At 36.1% G+C, this 18,595-nt stretch overlaps 1 protein-coding gene across 5 annotated transcripts in view; it reads right to left on the reverse strand.

Annotated features, from left to right (window-relative positions):
• The window catches only part of EPS15 (epidermal growth factor receptor pathway substrate 15), a 53,747-nt gene that overhangs the window by 9,064 nt on the left and 26,088 nt on the right, over nt 1-18,595 (reverse strand). For 4 of the 5 annotated variants that reach the window (XM_042805644.1, XM_042805629.1, XM_033008796.2 and 1 more), the window contains exons 12-20: nt 18,479-18,564; nt 12,682-12,754; nt 7,556-7,717; nt 6,711-6,908; nt 4,549-4,746; nt 3,909-3,986; nt 3,481-3,571; nt 1,998-2,033; nt 1,049-1,185 (exon numbers count right to left, since the gene is read on the reverse strand). In XM_042805644.1, coding sequence (XP_042661578.1) covers nt 1,049-1,185; nt 1,998-2,033; nt 3,481-3,571; nt 3,909-3,986; nt 4,549-4,746; nt 6,711-6,908; nt 7,556-7,717; nt 12,682-12,754; nt 18,479-18,564 — 1,059 coding nt within the window. The remainder of the gene's footprint in view (nt 1-1,048; nt 1,186-1,997; nt 2,034-3,480; nt 3,572-3,908; nt 3,987-4,548; nt 4,747-6,710; nt 6,909-7,555; nt 7,718-12,681; nt 12,755-18,478; nt 18,565-18,595) is intronic. The other variant, XM_042805652.1, reaches the window with a different exon arrangement.

Genomic DNA, 18,595 nt, shown 5'->3' on the forward strand with positions numbered 1-18,595 from the left:
GATTGTAGAAAACTAATTTTTAAGGTTGGAGGTGTAGGTTGTGATGTGTACTATAACCTTGAGAGCTGCATAATGTGCACACCACACGGAAGGACAAGAACACCACTGTTAGGTGCAGTGACTTCTCACTGTCTTGGCGGCTGAGGGTTAACATCAGGCACACTCTACAGCCACTTCGCTTGCTTCCTAACCCACATATATCTTTGATTTTTATATATGTATACACATTATACACACACAAAATTGGAAGTGAGGCATGAACAGAAGCAGCACCAAGAAGGAAATGACATGGCAAAAGGATGGAGACAAACTAATGACATGAAGAATTTCAGCTTCTTAAGATTGTTTGTCTATCAGCCCTAAATATTACCTCATCTTCATCAAGTTCTATCCTACATCTGCACTTTCATGCCCAACTCTACCTTATTATAGGCTCAAGACTAATCAATAAATGCCCAGTTATAATGTGAACAGCTAAAAGTTACACCAAAGTACACTTGAAAGAGGTACATTTAGTAAGAATCTCTGCATTATGAGAGGGCCTCAGTGAGTCATTAAAAAAAAAAAAAACACAAGAAAACCCAAACAACACACATCTATAGAACACTTTGACTTTTCAGAGGGGAAACCCCATGACATCAGATTTCAGATAAGATACAGAACATACTTGATCCTGTAAGCTCTGGAGGCAAAAATCAAGTGTCTCAACATAACTTGGTGAGATTAATCTTGGATTTCTTTCACCATTTAGTAAATTCCACCAGCTACCAATAGAGTTCAGTTCATTTTTCTCAAATGTTCTTATCTGCGGAACAATGAAGCTCCGGACTGAAACATTTTAAAAATATTTTTATTCTTACTTCTATTTAATCTGTGACTATTTCTGGAAAATAGGACACAAAAAAGACAAGACAGAGCCATGGGGTAAGAGATAGCCTTTTACCTATATAATTTCTGAATATCAGCTTTTCAAGGCATGCCCAAATGTACAAAATACCTATTTTGTCCAAATCCTATACAGAAGTAAAAGGTGTGCTATCAAACTTACTGTGATATTATTACTGTTGTCTGCAGTGCTAAATGGATCAGCGCCAGCAGTCACAAAAGGATCAGTGGAGGTTTGTTTGAAAAAACAGTCAGCTGCAAAAGGATCTGAGCCTTTGAAGGGATCACTGCCAAAGGGATCTAAAAAGTAAACATCTCATTAACATTTCTGCTAGCTTTACTTTAGCTTGATATCTTAAAAACTAAACATTATATTGCTTTTTTTCATACTGCAAGAAGGTAACATTCAAAACATTAGACAAGCCAACATTTTCTGCACATCATGAAAATTTTGGACAGTGCCAGTGGTTCAGTTCCAGAATCATCTGAGCATATAGGTTCTTTAACCAAGACCCCTAAAAATTAAGTATTTTACAAAACTCAATGTTTCTCAGAACTCTCCTCTCCCTCACTCCCCAAATACAATTGATGTTTTCTTATTTGGCATATGGTGCTCAACACTATTTTACTATAGCCTTCCTGCTGGCCATTTTGCTTTTTTGGTCCTAAATGGAGTTAGTGGTGAGAAGTAAACAATGCAATGACATTGCCTATACAGCCAGTCTAAATAAAGACTTCCCACCTTTTTCAATATCGAGTTCTAAAGAAAGTTGGTAGGTCAAGAGCCTTTAAAGGAATACAGTCCTACTTCTTTGCATACTAACTAGGCAGCAAGAGTTTGAGGCCTTCTTCTGTTCACCACCTTCACATACTTAAATCCCAACTAAGGATACTTCCAACAGCTAGAGAGAAGTGCACTGACAATGGGCCTCTCTGAAAAGCTTAAACACAAGTGGCCAGTTGCTACTGCCATGTATCGATCTAGCTTGTGGCGACTTTTGGGGTCATTTCCACCTTTTGTGCACTCAAAGTGGTGACGCTTCTCCCCACATGCTCTTCTAGTAGGAATCATTTAGAAAAACAAACACATTAGAAGCTACAAAGTTACTTACCAATTTTCCCAAAAGGGTCATCTTTGAAGGGATCACCTGTTGGGGGTTTTTTTGGAAAAAAAAAAAAAAAGTTATTTGTCATGAAGCATGTACTCTGTTGAAGTCTTTTCGATATAAACTCATTTCTACAGATGGAATTTAAACAACTCTCAGAGGAATAGTTTCACTATTTTCAGTGGAACTACAAGAGCTAGCATTAGATGAAGCAAACAGTCATTAAGAAGCTCATCATGAAATACACACAAAAGCAGCCATCTCAAAGATGCATTTCTGTTGGCTGTTGTTTGTAAACACCCACGTTATGCAGTATTTACCACCACAGTAATCCAGGCTAACCACTAGAAGCTTAGTCACAGCTTTGATTAATTCTCACAGGCACCATGGATGGTAGATCCTATGTGTTTGTTTCTGTACTGGATACATGGTCCCAATTGCATCAGTTCCACCCTCTCATCTACATCTGAGAGACACACATGTACTGTCTCTTAGCTGTAGGTATCTACCCCTGAACACACTGAGCACACAAAGCCCAAAGGGTTGGCTACCTTTTGGTAGGCATTCCTTTCTCCTCTGAAAGAAAGGCCTTTTCATGGGCTGTTAAGTAGGACCACTCCAATATAAACAAAAATCAAGCAATATCTACACAGAAACATTCAAGCTGTTTCAAATTAGTTTAATTTATGCATTAAAAGTATTAAATCTGCACTGACATGCTATCAGAAGCCAAGTGATCTGAAACAAATTTAGCTTATTTTCCTTTCGAAGTGGTATGAGCTAAATTGATCAGACCATGTTGATTCTGAAAGAATGCAAAATCATATTAATGTGGCTGAAAGCATCTGCTTCAGCAGTCAATCCAAACTAACTCCCCTTCTCCAAGTGGCTCCATATAGACAGATCACTTCTTCCAACAAAAAAGAAAAAAAGCAGAGCAGCAGCATTCCTAAGTGGCAAGTTCTTAAAATACAGCATAGCACTTCCACAAGACAAACAGATGGTGCAGTTCCACATTACATTTTTCTGAGTGCCAAACTCACCATAAGTAGGCCACAGCCATTCATTCTCAACCACCCACACCCTCCCCACACCACAGCTCACTGAACCCTCAGTTGATCTGTTTGTGGATCTGTGCTGCAAATTAGATTAGTGACACCACATGTATCACAAGTATGCCCACACCTTTAAAACCAAAATGCAACGGGGGTGGGAGAAGGGGGTAAGAAAACTACTTGGGAAAAGTGATAAGGGAAAGGTGCCATTTTCACAGCTAATTAGGAAGTCCAGGTGAAGGAAGAAGAAACACCCTGGAACTCTCATTTCTATTATTTCTACTTTTGTAATGTTATTGGCTCTACAATCCTGTCACTCAAATATCTTCATATTTATTCTATAAAGAACGGTTCCAAGTTGAAGATTAGTCTGATATATGTTCATACAAGACCTGTTTCTGCAAATCTGCACTTAGAGAGAAAAGTTTACTTACTGCCAACAAAAGGGTCAGACTGGAAAAACTCTAAGCTGGCTTCAGAAACTAGATCAGGCAATGGATGAGATTCAGCCTCAAATGGATCTTCCTGGGCAAGGCAAAAGAGGTAAAGGTATTAAGTTTTTAAGACACGCAGGATGGAAAATATTTATGTTGTCTTGCATTACCATTTAGTAGTTTCTTAAAGCTGAGAAAAAGAGACAGCTACAATTCTGCATAATTCATCAAGGTAGATCCAAAATATTTCTCAAGAACCACCTGCTTGCTATAGGAGATGAGATATTTTCATGTCATCATACTCTAAATAAAACCACTAAGAAGCCACAATTTTATTTCTCTGTTGTTCTATGACCACGATGCAAGACTGAAGCAGTTTAATCAGGATTTATTTTACTTCTTCCTTCCCCAAATCTGAACAAACTCACTGTTTTGGTAAGAGTTGCAGCTGGAGTCTCTTTCTCTTCTTCCACAACAGAGGCTGTTGTTTCAGGACTATTCCTTGTCTGTATAACAATAAAAGTAATTCACCTTGAGTAAGTAAATGGAAGATGACACAATATAGTTTTAATTATTAAATAGCTAAAAGAATATACTAAAGGATATTTCAAGAGGTTCATACTTATTACAGAATATACTGAGTTGTTCCATTAACCCTGTGAAAGTTAAAATAAATTAAAAAAAAAAAAATCAAGACTCGGCTGGGACATAAGGAAGGATATGTAAAGCAAAACAGCTTTAGATTTTCTGCGCTACTTCTTATTCCATTCTTGTTGTACCAACTGGAAACAGCTGTTCCCCTTTAACATTAATTCTACTATTCAATTTGCAGCATTTTGCTTTGGAAATAAATACAGAAAAAATTTTATTGCCACTTTCCAGCCAAGCTAATTGCCTCCTTTTCTGCTTATCAACTTTCAGATTGTGGAAACATAGTTACTCAGATTAACACCCTGAAATTTCACTTGTGCAAGTGTTTAAAAACATAATCAATCTTGATACATTCTTAACTTATTCCAACTTCACAGCTGCATTGCATCATGATCAAGCAGGCAAAACACTACTCACTGGAGACACGCTGTTTATTTGTTCATCTTCCACTATACTTTCCCTTTCAGCATTCTCATTAAGGTTAGCAGTTTCACTACTGCTGTTGCTAAGACTAGAATGATCCGCAGTTCCATTAACAAGTGTACTATGTGGCTGAGGGTGCCAATTGAATTGGTTATTTTCCAATTCTTTCAGCTCAAGAAGTTTTGTCTGCACCTGTAAACAGAAATAAATGTATACGCATCAATATGGCAGCACACTGAAGCTAGTACATGACCATCTCAAATATAAGACGGAAGATATCTATCTGAAATTCCCATTTTCAAGAGCAAATATAGTAAAAAACATGTTCTTTCAATCAAAAGGGTGAAATTTGAGAGATAAGCACAAATATGATTTAGAAGAGATACAATGTTCTTGAAAGACGGACCAGGGAATCTTCTCCTCTCAAGGAAGCAGACTTATCACTGGCAACATCAAGACTTGTTGCTTTGTTTCTACTCTAACTCAGGTGAGTTGCAAAGCTTTCAGGTTTTTTTTTGTTTGTTTAGTTTTGTTTGGGGATGGATTTTTTTGGTAGTTGGGTTTGGTTTTTTTAATTACGTATTTGCAACTGCATTAAACTCTAAATTAAAAAGGCTGCTTTATCAGAATTCTTATCTTCCAAGAAGAAAAATTACAAACTATATTCTCTTACATGACTCTGAAGTTTACAAAATCCACAGTATATCTTCCTAAATAACAACATCTGAACGTAACTGCTTCTTCAATATGCTTAATGCAGTGTCTCACAGCAAACATATACAATCAACCTACCAGTTATGAAGGAATTACTGGATTTGGCAGATTATGGAGAAGGATGAACATAGTTCAGATATTTAGACATCTAAATCCCACTGACTTCTGCTCCATCAGACATCTAATAGCCTTTTCATTTCCTTGCATGTATCACAAGTCAGGTGGCAGCAAAGACAATACCAGGTGTTTTTCAAGTACACTGACCTCAGACCAGCCGTTAGATAATCTTGCCTAAAGCACGAAAGCACCTGTTGTTCATTATTTGTGAGCCAAGACCATTAAAATCAGGAGTACTGATATAAAACCTATTAAAAGCATATATGTTTGTAATACAGTCAAGCATAACCACTTATATTATCAGCCTCAACTCTGTTCATTGCAAATACCTTGGTGCTACAATATTAATATTGAAATAGCACAACCTTCTCTCTACCTGTGATGAAACAATGCAAGATCAATTTGTTTACTTCTCCATTTCTAAATGTCAAAGCCAAAACTTAAAATTTATGAAAATACTTAAATATTATGAAAATAAGGTTCTTCAACAAAATAAAGTGTTCTGGCATGAACACCAGCAGCGGAATTCTTAAGAAAAAAAAATTGTTCACAAGTTACAGACATGAAATGTGTGAAAATACCAACCCAAAAATCAGCCATTTCTACAGTTCAAAGTTAATAGGAAGGCTTTTCGTTTTAACTTGATAACGATATGACTCTAGCTAATGTATTAGACAGCTGGCAAGTAAAAGGAGAAGAATGATGAGGAAAGGGTGCGCAAGCTAACACATCACTGAAGTAATAACAAATCACTAATTACAGAGAGGAGCTAAAAGTGTTCTTTTAACATAACACCAGACACTTCAAAGCACAGTGCTTAAAAAGCTGTGCAGCCATCATCTCTCTTCTTCTCGGTATCTAGTCTCATTCCAATTTATTCTTACATTCACTTTACTTTCCCCCTTCAACAATGCACTAAGTAAATGTTATTAGTATTTTTATAGCAACTTCACATCAATTAAAGAATAGCAAGAGCGTGCCCCAGGCCATGGCTGAGGAAAAAAGCTTAAATAACTTTTGGACATAAAGAATTTAAACATGCATTAGCCATTCTCCATTCATTACATTAAGACAAATTATTTATGAAGTATAATGAATTAATCCATTTTTATTAACAAAACTTGGAGAAAAATCATGAAGCATCTTGCGTGACTTGAGTCAGCCTCTAAGAATCCTGACAGCCACTAGCACTGAACACATGTGTAAGCGTCGAAAGACACGAGCAAACAGTGAAGAGGAAAACAACGCCTTCCCCTTAAGAAAAACCACACTAAAGATTGTCAGCTAAAAAAATTTTTCTGGGGGGGTCTTTCACACTGCCTTACTGAATTAATTTCCTGTTGTGAATCCTGCAGATGTTGCTGAAGAGGTCCCAGCTGTGCTTTCCCAGACTCTATGCAATGCTCAAGCTCTGCAGTTTCTTGCTGCAGGCGACTCAGTTCCTCTTGAGCTTTAGTCAGTTCATCTTCATACGCTGAAATCTTTGATTCCTGGCTTGTTATTTCAGCCTTCAGCATGGCAATCTAAAGCATGAACAATATTTCAAAGCCAAGGGAAAAAAAAACAAACCAAAACAAAAAACAACAAAAAAACCCCAAACAACCAAAAACCAACACTTCTAAACACTATTATTTATGACCAGAAAAAAGCAAAAACCTCATAGCTGTTGCAGAGATTATAGGTCATACCTGAATGAAAGGTTAATTCCCTATTGGTCTCAACAAGATCCCAGTATTCTAGTGGTTTTCCTGAATAACACAGACATTTCTAATACTGAAAATATAATTTTAGACTTTAAAGAAATACTATAGCTTTCTATTAGAAAAAAGTCTACATAACCATAAGACGACTTTTTTAACCGCTAAGATATCACACCCAGTAATTAGTACTTCTAATTACTCTTATATTGCATTATATTTTTTTCAGTATTTGTTTGTATTTAACCTTATTTGTGTGCAAGTATATCTCAGTATATTTGTTGACACACTGATACTAAATTAGGAGGTCACTGAAGTGAGAAACATATTTCCTATTGTCTGTTGGTCACAAAATCTTGACACTCAGGCTGTTTATTCATTAAAGCCTTTTTCTCCCAACTATAAAGCTGCAAGGCTGAGTTCTTCAAAATGAGGTATTCAATCTTCCAAGGGCCTTCATCACTAGACCTTACCAAATGGGCCTCCTCTGCACACTTCTGCCTGATATCATTAAGTTGCTCTTCCAACTTGGCCTTCTGCTCATCAAGATCATTAAGGATTTCCTGTGCTTCCTGTTTCTGAGCTTGTAGCTTTTGCAGATTACTGCTCTCCCGCTTTACTTCATCTTGTAGATCCTGTAATAAAACAGTTTAGCCTTGAATTTGTTCCCTCTCTCCTAACCTTTACATTTGGCAGTATAAACTGTGGTACTAACTCAGATTTCAAAGTATCAACAAATTATCTTTCAAAAGCTAGCTTTTACAACATGTCAGACAAGCAAGTATTCTCAAATTCTAACTCTAAGACAAAAATAATCTGGTTATTTGCTTTCTCTTTAGTAACAAGAATATCACTGAAATATTGAAGATCATGCATCAACACAGAGATTAATTGTTTTACTCACAGGGAGGTTAGGGTTTCATTTTGAATTTAGAAGTCATCTTTATTCAGGCTCCTACAGTCTCTCTCCTATGTTTTAGCAATATGTTTTACCAAGTTCCTTAATACTATAAATTCTTTATTCTGCTCCTTCCTCCTTCAAAAACACATGGCCAAAACTAGGAAGTTGTTTTAGCAACATAAAGGACCAAACCAGTGCATTATTAACCCCAATACACTCCGTTCTGGAGCGTCCCCTGCCTCCAACTTGGTGAAAATCAGCCAAAAACTTATTTTCCATGTAACCATACTGATAAGAAATGCACATTCCATACACAACAATAGAGCATGTTTTAATTTATGAAACAGCAGTATGTTTCTTGTGTTCCAAGTACATTAAGTAGCATCATATGATAATTAGTTAATTTCTGAGCAACAGGAATGGTTATACTTGAACAAACTGCAGAGATATTGAAATAATGTTAAGAAAATAATTTAGGAAGAAAGAGTCGTCAAAGTCAAGAGGAAGAGATAACACAGGGGGATCAAAAAGGATTAATACAAAAGGAAAAGTATTAGATGAAAAGAGGAGATTGCAATATTTCTGAGGAAATATGGTAATTGAAGGAAGAATCATGAACAACAGTAAAAAAACAAATGGAGGTGAAAGAAAATTAAGGAGGATAAGAAAACAAGCTGAGATGAATTTTTTATTAGATCATACATTCATGCGCTGCTCTAAGCTAAGATCCTGTTGTCCTTTTTTAAGAGTGTTTTGTTTGGTTTTTTTTTAGGTGAGGGAGATAGCTTATTCACATGTGCTAACACCCCCAGATAATCAGGACAAAAAAGCCAGAGAGAAACAGAAAGGCATCTGGTGCAACAATCAGATGCTAGGGAAATAGGTAACCTCAAGACAACTGGAAGACTCTCTAAAGAAACATCATAGATGCTTTTATGGAGGGAAAAAAAAAAAAAAAAAAAAAAAAAAGAGAAAACACAAATGAACAAACAAAAAACACCAAAAAAACCACACAAAACCCCCAAAATCAGAGTTGAAGTTCGGTAAAAGGTATATGGCTGATGTACAGCAGTCAGACTAGGTGAATTACTGGTTATTTCTAATCTGTGAAAGATAAACCAGCGCACACACAAAAAGCTTTTACAGCAGCTGCTGACTTGGATAACTGGGACACTCTTGATCCATTCATTTTTTTTACATTGCTTTGAAAAGCAAGTATCAGCTGACACTCAACAACAAGCAATGGGGGAAAAAGTGACAGCTTGAAGAGATTTCTGTCTCCCTTCTCCAAAAGGAAACATGAATTCACATACACACAAGCTAAATATAGAACACCTCCACTCTTGCTAATGTTCCTTGAATCCCAATGTCTGTCCTAGCCACAGCTGCAGAAAAGCACTGAAGAGACCTAAGCAAGCCTAATGGCTCCCAGAAAAGAAATAAAAAAACCCAACTAAAACCCAAACACTTTCACATAACCACTACAAAACTAAAGGTCAGAGTAGATATACACAGAACTGGGGTTAATACTCAGACACATCTTCATGAAGTAAACCAGACTCCAATTAAGCAACACCCTCAGCAGACAAGCAGCATCTTAATGTTCAAGCACTGAATGAGATTCTATATGAAAACCATTAACATATTTGAGGTGGTACAAGCTACCATTTTTATGGTAATAGTAATCCTTGTATTAGATTTACGAACATTGTAACTCTCCATGCTAATATAGTGAAGGAGGACAAGGAAAGACTAGAGATCTGTATTTCCACAAATAGGCAATAGATTTAATAGCTTGCCAGTCTGTACTTCAAACAATCCCTGTACTAAGAACTGTAAAACCTGAAAGAGCACAGAAAAGTTAAACTTTACTGACTTTCTAATGGCTTTGGTGCACTGCAACAGAGAATAGAGAAAAATCCAATGCTCAGTGGGATACTCACAGCATAGATCTATTTAAGAAAACTCACACCAATAAGGAGATGAAGAGGCTAGAAGAGAAGACCAGAAACATTCTAGACTACTTAGAAGGCCACAGTCCCAAAATACCTTTCACTTCTCCCCACCCTCCATTCTCTGAAGTAGTCTCTCACATGGAGTTATATTTTTTTTCCCCAATTAATGTAAAAATATATTTTATGTTCTATTCAGGTCTTACATGCATTTGTTCTCAAAATTTCTTTACAACGCTTCAGTGTCTCATTGAAAAGCAAAACATAGACCTTTTGACTTCACATCAATAAAATTCTAGGGAACATGTAATTGCTGGGTAAGCAAGGAGAACCATCATTAATTTCATAGTTTTAGCTGGTAGACTGACAAACCATGACCATACATGAGAAGTACTAGCGGGAAGATGTGAATGTCCAAAAGCCCATGGCCTGAGGCAGTGTCTCACTGCTGAAGCACACTGTGCTCCAACATCTGTGTCTAGAAGAACAGGCTGGTGATAGGAGAGAAAGGGGACAGCCAGGTAAAAGCATTTTCAGATGCCACTTGGTATGTTGTCAGAAACTAATGTTTTAATGTGACACTAACTCTGTAAAACGAAGTTCTCTATTACCAAGAGGAACATTTCATATCTTAGTTTATTAATCCCATATTTAAGGGAAAATGCTAATCCAGTCACAGAATAAGTTAAGAAAATGGTGCCTTAGAATTTCTTGATCTGTTACTGTCAACAACTTTTTAAGAAAAAAAACAGCCCTTAATCTTTGCTACTAAGGAGCTGATATTTTAAGCAGCACATGAAAACCTATCTGTATGCTATGTTTTCCTTCCAACTCTTTTTCTGTCTTTGCTTTTTAGTATCTATTTACATAGTATATAAATCATTTTATAGGAAGAAAACAACTGCCGTTCTTTCCCTCTTCCCATACAAATCAGTTCAATCCATCACAGACAATGGCTATATTTGAGATTACAATTTGTGTTCCTTGGAAATAATTCTGGTGTAAGAAACCCTAGAGTGTGATGCCACAAAACGAGCTTGATCTAAAGTGGCAGATTAGAATGCACTGATTTTGTACACCATATTTAGAAATGTCACCATTAGAATAAAACCAGGAAAAAGCAGCATGGTGTAAAGATATTCTTAGTCTGTCACCACTATTCATTCTTTGAAGTTCTGGAAAGTTTCCTGAAACATGCAGGTCCTCCAACATTCAGGAAAAAGAAAGAGACCAGAGATAAAGGGCTACCAGCTTAAATAAATGTTGCAGCCATTTCCTATTTGATCCCAATGGTTTCCCATTTTTCTGACAAGCCAGTAATAGACTGCTCCTTCTCTACAGACTGACAGAACTCTGTAACTCTATATTTAACAAGAAACAAATAACTTGTGTGACCACTAAGAGGTTAAAAGAACTGAGACAGTTGCTTCCAATATTACTGCTCCAGATATGATGACTTAATTGATTCTGTGATGCTGCTATCAAACACTAAACATATGCAGATGACACTAATACTGTAACATTAAAGGTAAGGTTTTTATATAGCTTTTGTACAAAGGCAGCAGAGAACTCAACCTTAGCATGAACACACACAGATTCCAGAACACACCAACAAAATCATCCTGTGTGCAAAACCAGGAATAACCATAAGAATTTTTAACAGTATAAAAATGCAATCTGAAGAGTGGGAAAGGGAATGACCGCTGCATTCATGGACAGAATCACAGGCATGGGCAACTTCTGTATGCATTCCTGCAGCTGCTGAATCTGGCTGCCAACGCGACTAACAGGCCAGCATCTGAAAGGTCAGACTATTAATTATCATCCAGTCTGTAAGGATATTAAAAAGCCAAGCACGAAATTCACAACAGTTTTAACAGATTGGCTCTTTTTCTACCCAACACAAACTCAAATGCAGAAATCTTGCATTATTTGCTCTTAATCAGATAAATATCATTTAAAATAATAAAGATTCCAAAAATATATGTAGAAATAAATGTAAGTGATCAGATAACACACTGATGATTTTTGTTAAAGCAGAAACTCCAGCTGCTTTTGCAGCTTAAAATTTAATTGAAATACTGCTTTGCAGCATTTAATTCAGAGCTCAGCTAGACTGTTTGCACCCTCAACACCAATAGTGACTGTATAATTTTTAATCCCTGTAAAACACTTGTAAAATTTAGATTTTCTAATATTCTGGACATTCAAGGTCACCCTTTTAAATAAAAATCAAACAGATAATCTTTAAAATTCACTTATACTAGGCAAAATTAACTGGAGGCACAGTGCTCCCAAACTGGTAATTATTGCGACTCTTAAGAAGCAGCCCCATATACAAGCTCTTTTAATTGAGCCACTTAAGTTTATTAATTTGGAGTGCTACATTGTCTTCTTTAATTTTAATTATACATTAGATAGCCTTGCTAAAAAAAAAACCAAAACAAAACAACAAAAAACAAGGAAAAAAGAAAGAGAAACCTATTATTTTGTAATATTTTTAATTTAAAACTCCATGCAGATTACATACCCTAGGAGCTCACACATTTATATAAATATACACATCTACAACAACCCACACTCATATAGAAAATACACTTCAAAGTACATTATTTTTCTTAGCCAGCATTTTTTTTCTTTTTACTGAATACGCGATGTGATCTAAAGACTCAGTAATCCCACTGCCATTAAAGCACCACATGGTGCAATATCAGGTGTCCGAACAATAATTTTGTGTCTTACTTACCTGAACCTCACTTGTCCTCTGCTTGATGCTATCTTCTTTCTCCTTCAGGTCTTGCTCTACATTATTCTTTTCCCTAGAAGACCAGCAAACAATGCAAGAATACTTAAGAACATCAGCTACAGCAGGTACAGTTATCCAGCCTCCTAAGCCTGTATCTCTCTTTAAATACATAGTGAAACATTAAACACAAAAGATGTAAGGGATTTCTGCTTTCCAGATTATTTACAAGACAGAAGCCCACGTAAGTGTTCTGCATAAAAAACCCTGTCTTTTCACCCAACTGCACTTCAGTGATAAGAATGGCTCAAAAATGGAAGGGGGCGGGAAGGAGAAATCAATGAAATACTGTCTCCAGTGATCTCACTGTTGCTATGGAGCACTTGTCTAATGAAAACTGCTGGGAGAAGTGGGAGGGATTGCATCAGATTCCATCTATTAACCCCTGCAAACAGTAATTCCTGTGCTAACAGCAGCTAGAAATCACTTCCAGCAGGCCAATTTAGCTGATTAATGAACTTTGCTTATCAGATTTTTAGATATATTTATCAGTAAACTCAGTCAGAAGAAGAAAGGTTAGCCTGCTGTAATCACTATCTGCTCAGAGACTTGATACATAATTATTTGCTGTGTCATATCAAGTCTGTCTCTACAGACATTTATTCAAGTTTAAAAGTGACTACAGATGACAGCAGAATTATCATCAATAAATTCTTGGCAGTCAGACATAACAATAGCTTTTAAGAACAGGAAAAAAAAAAAAAAAAATCAAGATACAACTCAGAAACGATACTGTTTTTAAAAAAATCATGGGTGTTTAGCTCTAGACAGTATATGGAATCTTTTCTCCTTTCAAAGATGCAGAAAAGCATTAAGTTTTACAGTTTTAACACTATCTTCTGTATAAAGATATTTATTTTCATAAAGATTTTGTTAATTAGCACACACATTAATTTAGAATTTGAACAATTATAAACCTTGCTTTTCTACATGAAATACCATAGTGAAAAGCCATCAAATTATATTACTAATACACATACTGAAATTAAGATAACTTCATTTTTTAACAGCATCAGATAGGTAATAAATCAATAACTATTAATCTTACTGTTTACTCTTATCTAATACAGAAGAAAGCATTTCTGTCTCCAAAGTAAAGCAGGTCTACTTTAAGTTCTCATTGCTCAAGTTGAAGAACTGCTTACTGCTAAACTACATACAATAGAAAATTTAAAAAATCCAGATGTCATAGATCTTAAATGAAATCTGCTCTGAAAAATAATGATTATAGATTATGTTCTGATATTATTTATCTCAGTGTCTGATTAAAGAGCAACTTGCTGATTGTGCCCAAAGGGGAGGTTTAAATGGAAGAAAAAAGAAAGATGTGGAAAGAGGGACTTCGAAGAACAGGTTATTTTGTTAAGTGTGAACCTTCCAGTTTCGTAAAGTTCCTCACCCTCCATTCATTAGAAAAATAGTATCATGGAAATTCTAAGCAAATCCTCACCATTTCCATCAAAACTATAGCACACTCCTCTAGCTCAATAAACTAGTATTTGTAGCATAGTTGGACTTGGCTATGTAAAGCATTGCAACACACAGTTGAGACAAGTTCAGTTGATTTTGCCTTCCAGAACTTTCAATGAAGAAAGTGTCTCAATCTCAGTAAAGTATTTCCCCAAATCTAAATACAAGTCAGGCAGAGAAATACCTTCAAGGCCTCAGACACACATCAAGCACAGCAAATATTCAGGTATATTATTCCTGATTGAAGATCAAAGAGAATAATTGACAAGGTAAACAAATACTTGTCATTTTTCCTGCTCAGGTATGAAAACTGAGCAGGAAACAGAAATGCAAGGAGGTATGTATGCTTTAATATACAGCCCTTCCACATTACTGTCACTGATGTGCCTGAGAGACTGTCAAAGTTGACGATCACTTCCCTTTTACTTCAACAGAAGCCAGGTACCCAAACCTTCCAATCTGGACTATGCTCAGCAACAGGATACAATACCCACCCCACAGGCAACTTACACTGGCCAAATCACAACAAAAACAATGAATTGGAGAAAAAAAAAAGAAGTGAAAGAAGTATTGTCAGGCAGAACAAGAAAAGCTTAGGCAGCAGTCTCTGGCAAAGGAAAACAAGCTGAGCATATATAGTCTACACATAACACATCCCCTCCTCCCCTCCGTAATGCGTCTTTGTTTCAAAAAAAAGACAACACAGACCTACTTAATTCACTAATTCTTCTGAATGCCTCCATTTCTTTTACAAACTATCTGGTATGCCCCTGTAGGAATGCTCAGCAACTGAAAGAACCAAAAACAAGTAACAAAAATGATTTATTGAATATGACAGATTTGCTGGATCATTAAGTCCCTTACCATATCAGCACTTGAAAATAAAAAGAACTGTGGTCTTGCTAATAAAGGACACTTGTAACCAATTCAAGTCAATTTATGAAAGCAATGCAATTTCCCTGTGTATTTTAACAATAGTCAGGTCAAGAGAACTTCATCTCAAAGAAACTAAAAGCAGTGATTAAGAAAAATCCAAAACTAATAGAAGGCTTCTCCAGTACAGATAGTTCATGATTTACAATGAAACAGTCTTAGTAAATCCGTAAGTTTTATACTAATTTGTGAATGGAGTAATTTATAAATGTGAGCCAGCACATTGCAAGTATTTGTTATAGCTGACAGCTGCGGGGTCCCCATGTCAGTAGAGACATTCCAAGACAAACATGAAAGAACCCTGGCCAGTCTTCTTTGATGCCCAACACTTAGAACCACCTTTGTTACATATAGTTCTTTTCCATAATAAGTGTCAGAGGACAACACACAGAGCTGATAGCTTTATCTACACTTACAGTTGCCCAACATTTCTTATTTTCACATACATTTGTAACTTTAGGAATTCCTAGTGCAGTAGTAGTTCAGTTTGTCAATGCTAGAAAAAATGCCTAGGATTTGCCTTGTTTCTTCTCCCCTTTGTGTGCCCTAACCTTTTCAGCTGCCACAGCTCGATTACTTCAAACCAGAGATTAGAAGAAACAATCTAACCTACATTAAAATTCTTACCATTGCTTTGCTAAAAAGCTGTAGACCTCTGCACTTTGAAACAAAGGCTTGATGCAAGTGTACGGCATGGAGAGGTTGCCCTGTTTTTCTGGGAATGTTTTGCTGCTTCCTTACTTTTGAGAGATCAACTTACCAGCTTTATGGTCCTTTTAACCTGATTTATATTCAGGACAATATAACTGTTGCTGTCCAACATATGTTAAAGATGGCACCTCTGGTGAGATACACCAAGTGAAGCTCAACTACTTAACACACTTAAGAGAGGAATGTAGTATTGGTAAAGCTTGAAGTAATTCCAGTGATTTGTGGGTTGTAGCTAGCTTTGAATGCACGAAAGCAGAAGCAGGGTTTGCTGGGGAAGAAAAAGGTTTTATGGCTCAAAAAAAGAATATTAAGAACATCTGGTCCAGCCTCCCACGATGCTGATCAAAAAAGCTTCAAATAGATTTCTAAAAATATAGTGCAACTGAAACAGAACTTACAGGCAGCAGTGCTGACAGGCTCAAATTGATGCAGATTCCACAACGTCCCTAGGCAAATCATTCCCCCTACCAGAGGGGAATTATCCTTGCTAATAAGTGTTCTGCATTTTATTTTTCATCTCATCCTCAATCTCCACTTTCCTGACATGGTTTTTATTGAGTTACATTAAAAAACTATTGGCTACCAGCAATCTTTCCCTCACAAACTGCTGGGCCACAAACACATCACATCTGTATTATTTGCTCAGTCTCTCAAAAAGCTATGTTTTCCACACATTGTCATTCTCTTGGTCATTTCTTCTGCTCCCTGTTTTTGTTTGTTTGTTTGTTTGTTTTTAAAGTGCACTTCAAAACCAGACTCAATTTCTATTACTGTATGTCAGAAATGCAGCTTTCATGGATACTTCTCAATGAAATCATAGACTAGAATTATTACATATTGAGTTCAACAGCTGAACAATGTATCTTGTTTAATAATGAACAAAAATAACTTACGTTTAAGTTACATTTTCATATGATACCTATCAAAACTGAAAGTGTACTTTGACAAATATACATTTCTGTTATAACTGGTAAAGATGAAAAAAATTTCCTACATTTACCACAAAATTAATGTGTTACCTAATATTGCAACCTGTGCTTAGGGAGGGTACAGAAAAGTAGCATTCACTCTGCTACCAAAATAACTCTTCTACAGTGACTACAGCACTTCAAAGTAATCAAAAAATTAATTTGCTTGAAAAAAATTAAAAAGAAAAAATTTCACTTGAGCCACAACTCACTTTATAATATTGAGAGTTTGCTAGGTATTCTCAATGAAACCACAAAAATTTATTACTATTAAACTTCAGTTTGATGATACACGCTTAATCCTCTGTTAATACAGTTCTGTTCTGAACCTCTAAATCATAAAGTAAATTTCCCCTTTCTAAAAATAAATATATACTAATAGTTGCCCCTACCGTATCTTCAACAAAGTAGTATTGTTCAAATGTGTCTTAAATAATTGTCTAAGTGTATTTGCCACTGAAGAAATGGAAGCAATGACTTTCCAAAGGCCATGGTTCCTTCATACCTCACAGTAATAAAAGAAAACAAGACAGACTGGCTCGCATGTTAGGCTGCAAGCCCCTCTACTGAAAACCAACTTAATATAATAATTCATGTTAGTGAACAATTTATTTCCCTCTAAGATACTAACAGCAAATATACATGGTTGTAAATCATATTTCAGGTTAATAAATATGGGAGTCCAAAATTGGAAATAATACAACCTAAAGAACAACTGAGGAAGGCAGAGCAGGGAGAAGTGAGGAGGTAGTGGGAGCAATAAAAGGGAGAATAAGCAGTTAACGTGAAAAAACATTTATGTATTTAGGAAACAGGCTGTGCTTTGACACAATTGCCAAATTAAATCATTCCTGCAAGTGACATGAATAAGACAGGCAGATTTCATCATGACAAAGCACCCTCACTTATAAAACAGTAGAATTAACTGTTCCTAATAGAATTTTCAGTAGATTTGTGATAGTGCCAAAAGAATTACTGAAGAAAAAGATCTGCTGTCATGAGAGTATGACGAAGACTATACAACATATGAACTTGATATTCTTACTCACTTGAAGTCATCTTAATTACTTTAGAAAAAATTAAAGAAACCCAAGGGTTTGCAGACCTCAAATTAAAACAATTTCTCAGTGCAACAGTTTATTTTACTGAAGAGAAGCATGTTCATCCTTTATCACCATCACAACTCCAGCAGAGCTCCATATACAAACTGTCATCTTCCCAGTCTCTACCCCACATGCTTCTTCATCTTTCCCATCTCACCTTACTGCCACTAGAAAAAAGTCCTTAAAATTCTCTCTACAAATCAGAGACAACTAATACCAATTTATATCATGGTTCCAGCATCCTAAAGATCTGCTTCTCTCTCATTTTCCAATGAAGAGAGAACATTTCCATCTCAGAATGCTAAGATATGCAGCTCTCTGAAACCTACCCAGAAGGCATGACGGACAGACCTTTCAGTCCTGCTGTTATTAAATGCACTCATCCAAGTGAACAAAGAGTACAAGTGTTAAACAGTATGAGACATGCTAACCATTTATTTCAGCAAAGCAGATTATTACCACCTGGTTTTCTCTTATGCATTGAATTGTTTTTTAAAAAACAGTAAGTAGCACAACTGAATCTAAAGCAACTATGACCATTCCTCCTTTACCTACCTTTGCAGGTCAACTATTTCATTGTTTAACGTATCAAGTTCTTTAATGGCAGAAAAATCTGCTACAGAATTCGGTCCTTGAGTACTCTGAAAGATAAAAAATAAATATTGTTAGTCT

The sequence above is a fragment of the Tyto alba genome, unplaced genomic scaffold (genome assembly GCF_018691265.1).
Source record: "Tyto alba isolate M040663 unplaced genomic scaffold, T.alba_DEE_v4.0 Super-Scaffold_1000006, whole genome shotgun sequence".
NCBI lineage: Eukaryota > Metazoa > Chordata > Aves > Strigiformes > Tytonidae > Tyto > Tyto alba.